Source organism: Oxyura jamaicensis, chromosome 3, assembly GCF_011077185.1.
Source record: "Oxyura jamaicensis isolate SHBP4307 breed ruddy duck chromosome 3, BPBGC_Ojam_1.0, whole genome shotgun sequence".
Taxonomy (NCBI): Eukaryota; Metazoa; Chordata; class Aves; order Anseriformes; family Anatidae; genus Oxyura; species Oxyura jamaicensis.
Genome location: NC_048895.1, coordinates 8,536,792 through 8,550,431, shown reverse-complemented (window position 1 = coordinate 8,550,431; position 13,640 = coordinate 8,536,792). Strand labels below are relative to the sequence as shown.

Below are 13,640 nucleotides of genomic sequence, written 5' to 3'. Positions count from 1 at the left end.
ATGCGAATACACCCAGATAGCCGTGGGTGGGCGGTGTGGCAGGCAGCTTTGCACCACCCATGTTACCATTACAGCTCTCTGCCCCCACGGCTAGGCGGGCTGTGACACACAGACACCTCCAGCTCCCAGCAGGAGGCCTCGGGCGGCCTCGCTAGGCACAGCAGCCACCCGGGGCCGCTCCTCCCCACCCCGTGCCCTTCCTCCTCCTCCTCCTCCTCCTCCTGCTGCCCTCCCGAGGGCGGGCTGCGGCAGCGCCCCGCCGCCGTTTGTCCCCGCCGCGCCCCCGTAGCGGCCCGCTGGGGCAGGGCGTTGCGGGGCGGCGTCGCCATAGCGACATGGGCTAGGCCGCGGCCTGCCTGGGGCCCGGCGGCAGCGGGCCGGCAGCGGGAGCGCAGCGGCTCGGCGGGGATGCGCCATGGCGTCGGTGAAGGTGGCCGTGAGGGTGCGGCCCATGAACCGCAGGTGAGTGCCGGCCCTGCTGGGCCTACCGCGGCGGGCAGAGCTCGTCCGCCGCTGCTGGGAAAGCAGCCCTGTGACGGTGAAGCTGCGGCAGGCTGGGAGGGGTGATACCGAGTCGGTTCCGGGTGGTTCGGGGCACTTGGAGGGAGTTGAGGCGCTGGGATGGGGCTGGCTGTCACAGGTGCTGGGTAGTCCTGTCACCAGCACCCTCGCGGGTTTCACATTCGCTTCTCACCCGTACGTAGCGATGTTCCGCATGTGAGCTTCACTTTCCACAGCGGGTCTCTGGCAGCAGGGAGCGGGGCTTTACGGCATGGGCAGGACTTGCTGGTCTGGTGTTTGGTAGCACGGAGGAACTCTGTGCGTTAGAACCACGACGTGCAACGAGATGGAAAAGAGGAGAGTGGAAAACGTGGTGGCAGGAGAGGAGAGGAGAGGGCTGGCGGTTGTGACAGGCACTGGAAGCACGCTGATGCCATGCGAGTGGAAGTCAGCAAGTGTCGTGGCAGGAGAACGTTACAGGGGCCCTGCTGTCCAGATGGCACGCGGGAGGACAGCTGGAATGGGACTACACCAGAGCATACCTAGAAACTGGTGAAGTTAGTCCATGGTGTGATGGAAAAGAAAGAGCCGAAGAGCGGGGCAGGTTGGGGACTGCTGTGGTCAAAGCAGCAAGCCAAGAAGGTGGTCTTTGACACCGTGTGCAGAGTGGCAGTGAGTGAGCCATGAAGAAGAAGCTTTTTTCTGAAAGTTTCTAGGAAGTTTTCTCTGACTGTGGAAATAAGCAGTGGAGAGCCTTCCTGTTAAAGTTGCTCAAACCTTGACTTGTACAGGCTTGATGTTTATGGTACGTATCAGGAGGCTGGATTCAGTGCCAGGGATGTTGCTCCTAATCCCCGACTTTTGGATGCACGGTTGCTGTTCCGCGTGGCACCGAGTGGCACAGCAGATGGCTCTGGCAAACGGGAGCGGTGCCGGTGGTGCTCATCTTCAGGCAGTGTTGAATTGACGTGCTCGAGGTACTGCCAACACGTGCTGTAAGCTGGGTGCCCACTGCTGTCTCCTGCTGCAGTAAGGAAGGTATTGTGAACCACAAAACAGGGACAGCCATCATATTTTTCTTCTTGGGTTCCTTTGTGTCTTCTCCTAGGTACGCTTGGCTGTATGGGTCATTGCTGTAAGCACGGCAGGATTTCCTAGAGGAAGGGCCTTGCTGACAGCTCAAAGGGACTTCCCAGCTGGGTGTTCATTCTGCAGTGCTTGCTTCCAAAATCTTTAACATGATCCTGCATAGAGTTAAATTTGATTTCATGTGTGTCTGTAAATTTGCTTTGGTTTGTTCTAAGCTTAGTCATATAATGCAGCTTATTTCATGAGTCATTTTTAATTAGAGAAGACCGAGTTAATGAACAGTTGTTCAGGCTCCTGCATTATGGAGCAATTGCACTGTATGGTGTCATACCACTGCTAATTGTGTAATAAGTCATGAACACGGATCTTGGAATGAATCATGTGGCAGGGCGGGGGTTGTTTTGGGATTGCTTGCAGTGCCATGGCTTAGATGACAAGCTTTGATCCTTTTTTTTTTTTTTTTTTTTTTTTTTTCTTCCTTTCCCTTCTCCCTTCTCCCGTGACTTATATTTGTTGTTCTCTTTCTTTGGCTTGACCCGGAAGGAGTTTGTACATTTCAGCGTCATTGTCAAAGCCCTCGACCATTCTACTATAAACAGTTAATATCCCGAATTGATTACACAGAGGTTACCCCAAAGGTTTTTGACTGTATCTCTGGATAATGTAATAAAAGTGCTGTCTAATTACTTTACAGTTACTGCTTTGAAGCTAGTTGTGAGCATGAGCTTAGAAAGTTCAGTCACTTTGTGAGTCTCCATCTAATCTTTGCTTTTCCTAATTTAATATGCAATTGCAGTGACAGCCTTTCAGTTTGTGCTGACATTTTAATAATTCTATAAAATGTGTAAAAACCTGTCAGCTGGTTTTAAGGCTATGTTTTCTTCATAGAGTAGAAATCTGCAGGGAGCTGAACTTGGGGTGTTGGTGCATTTTGCTCTGGAGACTTTATGATTTTGGTCATTATTTCACAGGTTCATTTTTTTTAAGCCTATCATTAGAAATATTTGTTTATTGTCCTGTAATTTGGAGGACCTGACTGGAGGGTCCTGTACATGGTCTCAAAAAATGAGAATCTCATTGAGATTCTGTCAGAATGGCCATTATCCGTAATAATGGGATTATAGAGAAGGCACTTTTCTGGTTGTTTACTGTGCACACTTCTTTGGGCTACCAGTTACTAATCATTGTCTTCTGAATTTGGCATCCTATTAAGTTTAATGTAATTCCATCTCTGTTCTATGTGCCGTATCTGCACAGTTCAAATGAATAGGTTGCCTTACATTCAACTGTTTAGAGTCTTTTAAGAAGAACGAGGGGATGATCTCTTCTTAGCTCCATTTTACATCAAGCTTTATTTGTGTGAAAACAAGAATTAAATTAGTATCCACGAAAACCACCTTTATATTTTTTTTTTTGGGGGGGGTATCAAATAAAATCGCCTAGAATACGCTGACTAAATAAGAGATGTTTTGATATTTAATAAAGGGAATGGTATCTGAAAGAATCAAGTTGATATTACTTATGGCCCTCAGTTTCTTGTACCTGACAGCTCTGTTGTGTTTGGCTTTCAATTCATGAAGTAATGGAGGAAAACAAACCTTTTTTTATGCTTTTTATCTGTTTCTTGCATTTGCATAAATTAATTATCAAATTTATTTAGTTTATTCAATTAAGTAGAGGTCATATGCAGCCTTCCCTGGCTTTGCACTGCAGCAAGTTCTTCCTCCTCTGTGCTTATCCACAAGGATGCTCGGGGGTCTGGAGCATCTCTCCTATGTAGACGGGCTGAGGGAGCTGGAGTTGCTCAGCCTGGAGAAGAGAAGGCTGCGGGCAGACCTTACAGTAGCCTTCCAGTGCCTAAAGGGGGCTACAGGAAAGCTGGGGAGGGACTCATTGTCGGGGGGTGTAGGGATATGACAATGGGGGAGTGGCTTTAAACTAAAAAGGGTAGATTTAGATTAGATATAAAGAAGAAATTCTTTACTCTGTGGTTGGTGAGGCACTGGCTCAGGTTGCCCAGAGGAGCTGTGGCTGCCCCATCCCTGGAGGTGTTCAAGGCCAGGCTGGATGGGGCTTTGGGCAACCTGGTCTGGTGGGAGGCATCCCTGCCCATGGCAGGGGGGTTGGGACTGGATGGGCTTTGAGGTCCCTTCCATCCCAAACCATTCTGTGGTTCTGCTGTCAATGTTTTTAAACATTTATTTAAATGACCTTTGTAGACTTTCCCCCAGCTCTGTTATTATTTCTAATATAATGGAATAAGATTTCCAATTTGATTTTTCAAAGTGATCAATTTTTAGCTCTCCTGAGATTTGCTCTCCATCCTGAAGTGACTGATGAGGCTGGCAGAAATGTGTGGTCAGCAGCCATGGTGATCTACTTGGGTGTGCAGTCGCTCACAGTTACTGCACGAGGATGAACAGCTTCAGTGTTTGATAGTGGTGAGATGCAGAAAATGCTTTACTGCTTATAGACGGCTTTTGTGTGACTCTGGGATTTGTTTGGATTAAAAGCCAAGCCAATACTGATAATTTAGTCGTGTAGGCTGTAGTTGCATATTAGCCATTACACATAAGGTTGTCCCTCTTGGTTTTACATTTTTACGCCTCTCAGTTAAGTCTAAGTAACTCTTCAGCTTTGGGACTGGAGTATGAGTACCTTGGGATTTATAGGACCAACATTTTATTATCTTTTAAAAATAACTGCTTGCACAATCCAAGCCTATCACTAGCAGAGTTTTCAACAGCTCATATTAATATAGCACTACAAAGGACAAAGATATAAAATAAGGGGCTTCATTTTACAAGGAACACATGACTAGAGTGTTTTTAGTGGCAGCAGTGATAAACAAGTAAACAACTAAGAGCCAGCAGAAATTGTAATTTGTATTCCTTATGTTTCAGAGTGATTTATGTGGGAGATTATTGGGAGTGTGAAAGTTCTTCTTAGCTATCCATGCTTGAGACGCACAACGTATAAATGGAAAATATATTACAGGATTTCTAATGCAGGGAAGAGAGGAATGCATTGGTGTCTCTTAACAAATTGCTGTGGCTAAAATACATGTTACTGTGGGTATTTTTCATTTTCATGAATTTATTTTATCGAAATGCTCCATCTTTATATGTAAAATATCAGTATAGCAGGCAGAGTAAGAAAAGCTGAAATGATTACAAGGAACGACACCAACAGTTACGTACTATGTTTGTCTCTGAAGTGCCTGGTGAAATTTTGCTGGGTCTGTTTCTGAGCATTGATCACCAGTTGTGGTTTGTAAGAGGCACCAGAGCGATAGGAGAAGTGTAACTCAGAGCTTAAATATGGCCAAATGGTGCAAAACTATCGCTTTTTAAACTACAATACCAATGAGGATAAGCCATGTGTCAGCAAGCAGTTCGCTATTTCTTATGTTAACTCTTTGAACTTCTGTTTTTTTTAATAATGGTGCTTGTGACTTATTATCATGTACAATTTCCCTATTATAAAAATAAGTTGAAAGATCTACAAGAGTAGGTGAGGCTCTGGCGTGCCTAGAGTGAGCGTACCTCTCTCTTGCCTCATCCTTTATCAGTGGGGGAGCCTGAATTCAGTAAAAATCTACTTTCATGCTAGGTTGGCAAGACAAACTGACTGTTCTGAATGTGACTTTTCACCTTGCCATTTTTAACATCCAAAATCTTGAGCCCATTTAAGGACCTCCAGCAGATTTTTCCTTTGGGAAGGCTGCCAGAGTAGAGACACTTTTCTCCCTGAAAATAACTGGTGTGTGTGCTTAGACCATCATCAGTATGCTATTTGCATTGAGAGTGTTGGACCAGTGCATAATGGGGTAGGCTGAAATCTGAGTTCTTGTAAAAGCTCAGGTAAAGTTGATACTAAGAGAACTTGAAAAAAATCAGTGGTTTTGTACAGCATTTAAAGACAAGTTTTTATTTTCTATGTATTATCTCACCTTTTCAAGAGAAGCAAACAGAAGAAATAGCTTTATTCTACAGCATGGTCATGTTCATCTTTTCAGGATAGGTCCCATAGTCATGGGAGAACCGGAGAACCAGAGAAACGAGCATCAGCATGACAGTGTACACATCTTCTGTCCCTCATAATTGCTGCCTTTTAACTGACCCAAATGAAGATGCACTTAACAGATGGGTAACGACTGGCGGTGGCTTGATGATACCTGGTGGGTACGGTCAGGTTCCCAGGTGGGGTTAATGTGGAGAGAACGCAAGTTCTTCGGGCATCTGTAAATGGTGGCATAGAAATCTATAGCTATGTAAAAATGCCCTCAAAGATGATGGAGGTCTCAGCAATGGTAGCTTGTGACTGTTACTGCGGTCTGTCATTTTGGAATCAACATGCAATTGAGTTAACAGAGATTGCTGGGAAACAGAGGTGCTGGTATTGTGGGGCTCCTTTATGTGTCAGCTAAGGGAATTATGCTTGAGGACAGGATGTAGTAAGGTGTGTTATAAGGCTGCAAGCAGACCTTTTGAAAATAGGGGAAATGATGGAGAATTTGCTGTTGAAGCAAATAAATTTAGAAATCATAGTTTGCTCATAGCAGAGCATTGCCTCAAACTTGTAAGGACTAGAAAAAGTTAAAATAGAGAAGAGAGTAGAGAGCTTACAGAACGTTCAGGTTGTCAGTGGCAAAACTTAGAAGGAGGTGGCAGAAGTCTTATAATCAATATAGTAGCATGGGATATGGTTGTGGTTTAAGGTGTTTTTTTTTATTATTATTATTATTATTTTCGGCTTAAGGGTAGTAAGTATTATGTGCAGAGTTCAGCCCTGGCCCTGTAGGAATGGAAGAAGCAGCAGCTGTGAGTGTTGGGGGTGGAAATGCCAAAGATGTCTTAGTAGTACAGGGAGAACTTTGCAAGGGTAAAACAGAACAGTTGCTCTCTTCAAGAGCTTAAATAGCAAACGACACGTGTTTCCTAAGGGGTGGTGAAATGTGTTGGATAGAGAGGGGTCTAACCAGAGAGTGGTCTTTGCTAAGAGGAGAAGCTAATGCCAAAGAGAGACGCCAACAGCAAGGATGATCGTTGGCTGGGAATTGGGATGCCACAGGTCAGGATATTCGAGAAAAACTTGTTGGACTCTCATTAGGCTTTTCCACAATAAAAGATGTCAGCACTGCGGAAGCAAGCTGAGACTTAGGGGTGCAAGCAGTAACAAATGTCAGCACTCCAGTGTTTTGTTTCTTCAGAACTTCCCACCTATATTAAAGTACATGGTCTTTGGACATCAGTGGCTTGTGACTTGTTTTTCTCTTTTCTTTCTGAGACCTTTTCCTCGATGGTTAATCTTGGAAGTTCTTCAGCAAGCGGATGAATTTGAACTTCTGAGTGTGATCAGAGTTCAGCTCTTGCTCGCACATACCTCACGTGGCCAAACAGAAGCTGCGTACTGTGCTTCCCCCGGTGAGCCTGTGTCGGTGCCTTTTTAAGTTCAGTTTCTAGAAGCTCATTATCTGAATTATGTTGGAAAAGCTTAACAAAACTGACTGGAATCATTGATTCAAAAAATATTGAGCTAAATGTGTACTTCATGCGTTATGACTGCTGGAATAGATAAGGAGATGCAAATCTAGAAATATTTGCAGGGCTTAAATGTTGAAAAGAGGAATTAAATATTTAGTTATGGCTTCTTCGCAGTATCTTGGGAATAATGGAATGAAGCTAAAAACGCATCAGCTTAAGCTGTATCTAAGGAATTACTGCTAATGAGATAGTTTAGGTTGTGGAAGAGCCAATCTCCCAAGGGGAACTAAAGCCCAGGCAGTTCGGAAGAGTTAATTCCTTTGAAGAAAGTCATTATAGGATGTGATCTCACATGAATGGGAAGGGGTGACTAGACGTAGATGACTTAAGTAGCTCCTGCTTTTGACATTCTGCTTCTGGCTTCCTCTGCAGAGGCTTTTGCACAGCCTTACTTACACATAGGCCCAAAATGAAACTGAGGACGCCGTCTTTAAAGCAGTGTCTTGCCATTTTCATCCATCAAGCAAGGTGTATCGGGGAGGGAGAGCCCCAGCCGCAGAGCTTTATCCTCGCAGCAGCAGGTGGCAAAACGGGAGGTGAGCTGAGCACTGCAGAAGGTGCTCGAGCACAGTGCTGTGTTTGTGTTACCTGAAGAGTTAACGGCTGGGACCCACAACTTAGCTTGCATAAACCAGGAGAGAACAGGAAACCCACACAGAGCTTCTGTTGATGCGGGCTCATTTTTCTATCCTTTTCGGTGCTTAATGCAAATGCTTCAAAGTTTTTCAAGCCTGGGTTATTTGTCACAATCGCCACCTTGTTCCTTCTGTTGCCCTCCATAACATGAAGGAACAAAGACCACACAGTGCCAGCGTGGCTGGAGCACAGCAGGAGCGTGGGCACATGTGGCAGCATGGTTCAACTGCCCTCATTTACAATTTCTAACCCCCAAAGCTTAAGCATTTTGAACTTGAAAGCCCGGTTTTAGAATAGCATTTCCTAGTTCATTGAATTCAGTATTATTGAGCACATTACCAGGTTACCTACATGTTATATCACTAAAATGATGAACGATAAAATGTTTTCAGTCTCTGCTTTTTGTTGAGAGCTCCTTGAGACCAGCAGAGAAGGGCAGTGAGTCTCTGTGTTGTAACCTTCCTAATGAAACAAAGCAAGAGAAAGGTGAGTCTGTCGGTTTCTTAGGCCCTGTTTGTTTGAAATGAAGACCGATTTTTGAATAAATGGGATTAGCACTCAGCTGTCTTAACCTAACAGAGCTCTTGGACTAGAAGGCTCTCAGAAGTCTGAGTATCTCTGAAAGGCAGGTATTGTTGGAGAGAACAGCTGACTGAACTGACGAGCAAAGTCCTTTCTTTTGCAGCAGCTATAAATACAAAGCCGGGGTTATTTATTGAGAGAGGGTTTTTCAGAGTTATCTAACAGAAGGAGAGCCTACATAGCAGTAGGCATCTTAATTGCCCATGGGCTAAAGTTCTTATTGTTGAACACTCAGACACTTCAAATACTGGCTTTATAAAGGCTTTCCTCCAAAGAGCTTATATGGTAAATATGAAGCAACAGAGAGACACGGAAACCTGGAGCGCACCAGTCATTTTTCTGTATGCTTATGTTTGCTTATGTTTTGAAGACATTTGTACATAGGTAGCTGAAGTAATTTGTTTTTCAATCCAGATTGCTTGTATGTGCCTTGGCTAAGGGAAAGAATGACCGAAGAACAGCCTTATGCATTACTTGGGAGCCTAATAGATGTGTGAGTTCAGGCACAGTTTGTCAGTTCTGGATTTCAAATTAGAGGACCCCCTACCCCAAGAGTCAGGGACACTGCAGGGAAGCAATATGCTTTCTTTGAATCAGGTTTTGCTGTACACAAGAGGTTAAGTCAATACTGTCTTTATGACTTGGAATAGCAGCAGTAACAACAGAAGGAATCGGAAGAGACAGGATATTAAAAGCAAAGTAACATGTGGCCTAAAATCCGAGTCTTAGAGAAACTTTATAGTTTCATAATAATGGCAACAAAATTCGGATGTCAATCAAATCAACTTGATGGTGTGTGAGGTTAGTCTATGTTGCTTCTGCTAAATAAGTGGTTTTGCTATGTTTTCCAGCAGAGTGACAACAGGATGGGGTAAGAGGGGGTTCTCCACAGCTCAGAGCTCCGAGACATGCAGGACTGGGAACTGGCGAGGCCATAACTGAGCCTGGTCTGGCACTCCGTCTCCGCAGACAAAACTGAGAAGTAGCCATCAAGAGAGCTTGCTGGTTGAGGCTTACATATTGTTTAGGTTATGTGATCATTAATTGCAGCATATGTGGATACGGTATTTTTTTTAAAAGCTCGCTGTTGCTAGTGGTTAAAAATTTGCTTATGTGGGTACCTGCTAGGCCTGAGGTCTACCTATCGTGCTGTTAAAAACAAATGTAAAAAGCAGGTCAGGTACATGATTTAATGCAGTGACCAGTCTGTAGGTGTTGCCATGAGCGTGCATAATTTTCCAAGAAAAGCTAGATATCATTGGACGTAAGACAGCACAAGGACACCCCCACGTTCGTTTTCCAGGAGAGCCTTCTGCTGTAGATTAAACTGCTGCTTTTCAGTATTGTTGGTGAAATTTATTGTTATGGCTAAGGGCATTTAATCTAGGTTGTCCTTCATACAAGAACTGAAACGTGTGTGCTAGTATATAAACGGAGGGAATATTTCTGTTCTGTGAGATGTACAATATTTGTCCTGTTTCTGCATTCTCTGAGACTGAGTTTGTTATTCTGGTTTCAGCTGCATTGTGAAAAAAAGTTCTGAGGGTGGCAGAGCTCTCCTTTAATGATTTGCAAAGTTTGCCAGCTCTTTTTATAACGTGGTACCACAGAAGGGAATGTGGGTATCGTCTTAAGCCAACAGTCTGCACTAGCTAAATACTAGGATTCCATTGACCACAGAAAAATGGGCTTTATGACAGAACTGCTGCCTTTTTTTTTTTTTTTTTTTTTTAAAGTCTCAGGTATGTGTATCATGTCTTTGTCTTCCTGAGACACAGTCACAATCATATCATAGCGGGCTGTTTATTTAAACTTCAATCCCCAGGACTTTTTCTCTGCTGTCTTCTTGTCAGGCTGCTTGAGGTGAGGCAGAAGATGTCGTGCAGCCTGTCAGCCAGTCGGTTCCCATGTCACAGCTTTTGAATCTGCTGGCCGATGTCATCCAGACTTGACAGCTTGGTAGAGGTCTCCACGGTGATGAAATGGTGGTGTTTAAAGAAAATGGGAGGTGGTGGAAGTCTGCAGAGCTCTCCCCAGCGAGGGGGAGGCTGTGGCCTGTAGCAGCCGTCAGAGAACCCACTGGGCATGCACCCTCACCTGGAGCCGAAGGACATCTGCCTGCATGCCTGACGCTGTAGGATGTGGAGTTGGTATCTTTTGATTGTGAACATGGTTTCAATCATGTAATTCTGAGTCTGCGTCCTTCCTTGTCAGTCAGCAGCGCTGGGCCGCTTTGAGCTAAGGATGGCTGGGCTAGTTCTGGGCTACTGCCATGCTGTAGAGAGGATGCTGGTTTTTAAAGAGTGCAGTCATGTGGCACTGGTGACTCAAACCACCAAAATCTTGGGATTGGATTGGAAGTTTCATATGCCGACCTCCAGATTTGTTCTCAACCTGAACCTATATATGTTTAAAAAAAACACATTTAAAGAAAATGCACTTTCTAAAAAACGATTTGATAAACATTGAGGAAGCTAATAAACAAAAACCTCAGGAGAGCAAAAGGAAAATTAGAAATTGTGTGATAGTTTAGTTTATGCTGACTTTTCCTGTAGTTAGATAAAATAACAAAAACATCCTGGTGTATTGGGCTTTTTGTTTGACATTTTAAAGCATATGGTTGAATTGAATGTTCTCCTTTCAAGAGTTTCTCAAACAAAGGAAAGTGCTCTTGGTCTGTGTGATTCAATGAGACATGAAGGCACAACACACGGTCTGCGTGTTACCAAGCTACAAGAAAAAGCAAAGTTCTTTCTGTGACACATTGTGTTTGTTTTGTAGTTAAATCTACCTTGAATTCTCCTGGTCGTGAAGTAGCCCTCATGCGTTCACATCGTGAGCCCAGAAATACACCTGGGCAGTGAACAAGCAGAGTGGTAAAATTGGAAATCTGTAACGTCGTGCCTCAAGTGTGAATGTAGGAAGCAGGCACCTGGCTGAAAAGAAAAGCCATTGAGCATGGCTGAGTTGCTTTAACAAGTGCTCAGACTATGTTTTTGAGTAGTCGAAAAACAAAATCACACACTTGCTCTTTGATAACCCCCTTTTCCAACAGGTAGTCCATTAGATGTCTACAGTAAAGTAAATTTCCAAGACATATTTTACAGGCCCTCTTTTCTTTTTGACACAGATGCTCAGCAGGCAGTTGAGGGAGTACCTGTGTCCTTGTCCGTGCAGCCTTGGAGGCCTGTTGAAGTGGTCTTTAGAAACACTGTGTTGGAGAAAACTGATGGTGCTTTTTGTCCTGTCCTTTTTGGTTCCCCCCTCGAATCCCTTGGCTGAAACATATCTTGTTTTTTTTTTCTGTTCTTTTTCTCAGAGTCATGTCTGTCGGATATCATGATTTTCTGACAGGATAAGCTATAGTAAATGCTCTAGTGTCTGAATAATACAGAACAGATTATTAAAAAGCCACCATTTGAATAACTTAACCTTCCAGTGAAGGACCTTAAGGATGAGCTTGGTAAAAAAAAAAAAAACAGAGGCATTTTGCATCTTTGTAATAGGGTTCTTCCTAAAGCTTCCCTTGTGACATTTGAGGTAAGAGTGCATTACCACATTCCACTCTTTTCTGCCTGTCTGTGGGAGGATCTTCAGAAAGTCATGGAGGATGAAATGAGTGACTTAACAGAAGGAAGACTTTGGAAGTTGCCTTTAAAGCTGAAGATACTGCTTGTTTTTGACTGTGTTTGGACTAGTTGCCCATGGAGGTGCAAAAACTGCTCAGGTCTTTGCCCTGAAAATAGGCAGGGGAATAGAATATAAAGGAAGGAGGGAAAGAAACTCGCCTTAGAGGTGTCTACATTGCAGATTTTTCCATGAAGCTACTGTGTTTTGACAGGGCTGCTGAATCATCTTCAGGCTGGGGCAGTTCTTTCTAACTCCCATTCCCTTCTAAGAAAGTGGAATTACTGAAACTTTGCCCAGCTGAACCATTTATCAGGTTATCCCATTACAAGAGAGGTATGCAGCCTCTTTTAAACGTATCTTGGTACTGGTGCTGGTATTGTTTATATAAGAATAAAGTGACAGCATTATTTGAAGTGCTTTTTCTGATAGCTTCTTTTCTCCCCATCCTTTCCGTTAATGGCTAGCTGACTAGCTAGCTGAATTCAGCAGTAGCAGAGGGTCAGTAGCAGCACTGAGGTGATGGGTTTCCTGGTATCTGTGCCAAAAAACTCTCCTGCTTGATCATGCTGCCATTTGGTAAGGGGCCAAGGAATCACGGGTTACACATTTCATTCCCTTGTGTTCCTGGAACTCCACGTGGTGCCTGAGCCAGCAGTGAGTGAAGCCTGCAGGCTGGCCCAAAACACCACTGCACAAACAGATCAGGCTTCAGGGGAAACAAGTCATCTTCCGTCACCAAAGCAGTAATTGTGAACTAGTTTTGGCAGCCGGCCCCTCGACATTGCCTTGTAATGGAGGGCGTGGGACTTGTGGGGCAGCGCCTTTGGTTATCGGCTGGTGCTTGCCTCTGGGCTGAGCTGGTTGCAGCCAGGGCCTCTTCCAGCCCCAAACGTATTCGGGAGGATGCCTAAAACTGAAATACACTTGCTTACAGCCTGAACCTTTAACTGAGGTGGAACTCGTGATCAACACTTCCTGAAAGGGATTCAGCCCCTTCTGAGCTGCATGAAATGGTTACCTGGAAGTGACTGGTGTTGGGCAAGTAATTGTTTTTGTGGGATCTTCTCAAGCTCTTTATGTTCAATAAATTATACTCCACTGTCTGATAACAAAGGGAAGCTTTCAGGTTGGCTCACTGCCTCAGATAACAGTACTCCTGTTTCAGGTCATTCTCTCCCTTTCCATACAAAAATGCAGAATTCTTTTATTATTGGCTGGTGCTTTACTAGCCTTTTTTTTTTTTTTGTGACTTTGGAATCCTTATTCTTTAATAACATTTAGTGATACTATCACTGTTATCATAAAAATTAATGATTCCAGGCTTGTCAGAACAGTGGGTGGTTGATACCTGGGTATTAGACTTTAAATATTTTGTTTCAGTTTTTCATTATTGAGTAGCTTTAGGTTTGGTAATGTGGAGAGCCAGCTGGGTGCAGCAAAGAAAGCATAACCACATTTTGTTGTTTCCCCTTGTACACCTCAAGCATGAAGGAGCCCAGACAGACAGCAGGAGTTCTGGCACAACCTTCTGCCCATGTGGAGTTCTTCCGAGCTTCCTAGAGGAAGCAGGTTGCAAATTAGTTGAAACATTTTTGTGACACAATAGACCATTTAACTGGGCCAAGTTACTTATTACACCTTCTCTGAGCAATTAGT

General features: G+C 44.1%; 1 protein-coding gene across 9 annotated transcripts in view; it reads left to right on the top strand.

The window, feature by feature from the left end:
- Window positions 1–233: 233 nt before the first annotated feature.
- The window catches only part of KIF16B (kinesin family member 16B), a 142,744-nt gene continuing 129,337 nt past the window's right edge, over window positions 234–13,640 (top strand). For 3 of the 9 annotated variants that reach the window (XM_035320233.1, XM_035320230.1, XM_035320236.1), the window contains exon 1: window positions 243–462. In XM_035320233.1, the coding sequence (XP_035176124.1) occupies window positions 416–462 (47 nt within the window). In that variant the 5' untranslated portion in view covers window positions 243–415. Of the gene's footprint in view, window positions 463–13,640 lie in introns of all 9 variants that reach the window. The other 6 variants (XM_035320228.1, XM_035320226.1, XM_035320229.1 and 3 more) reach the window with 3 other exon arrangements.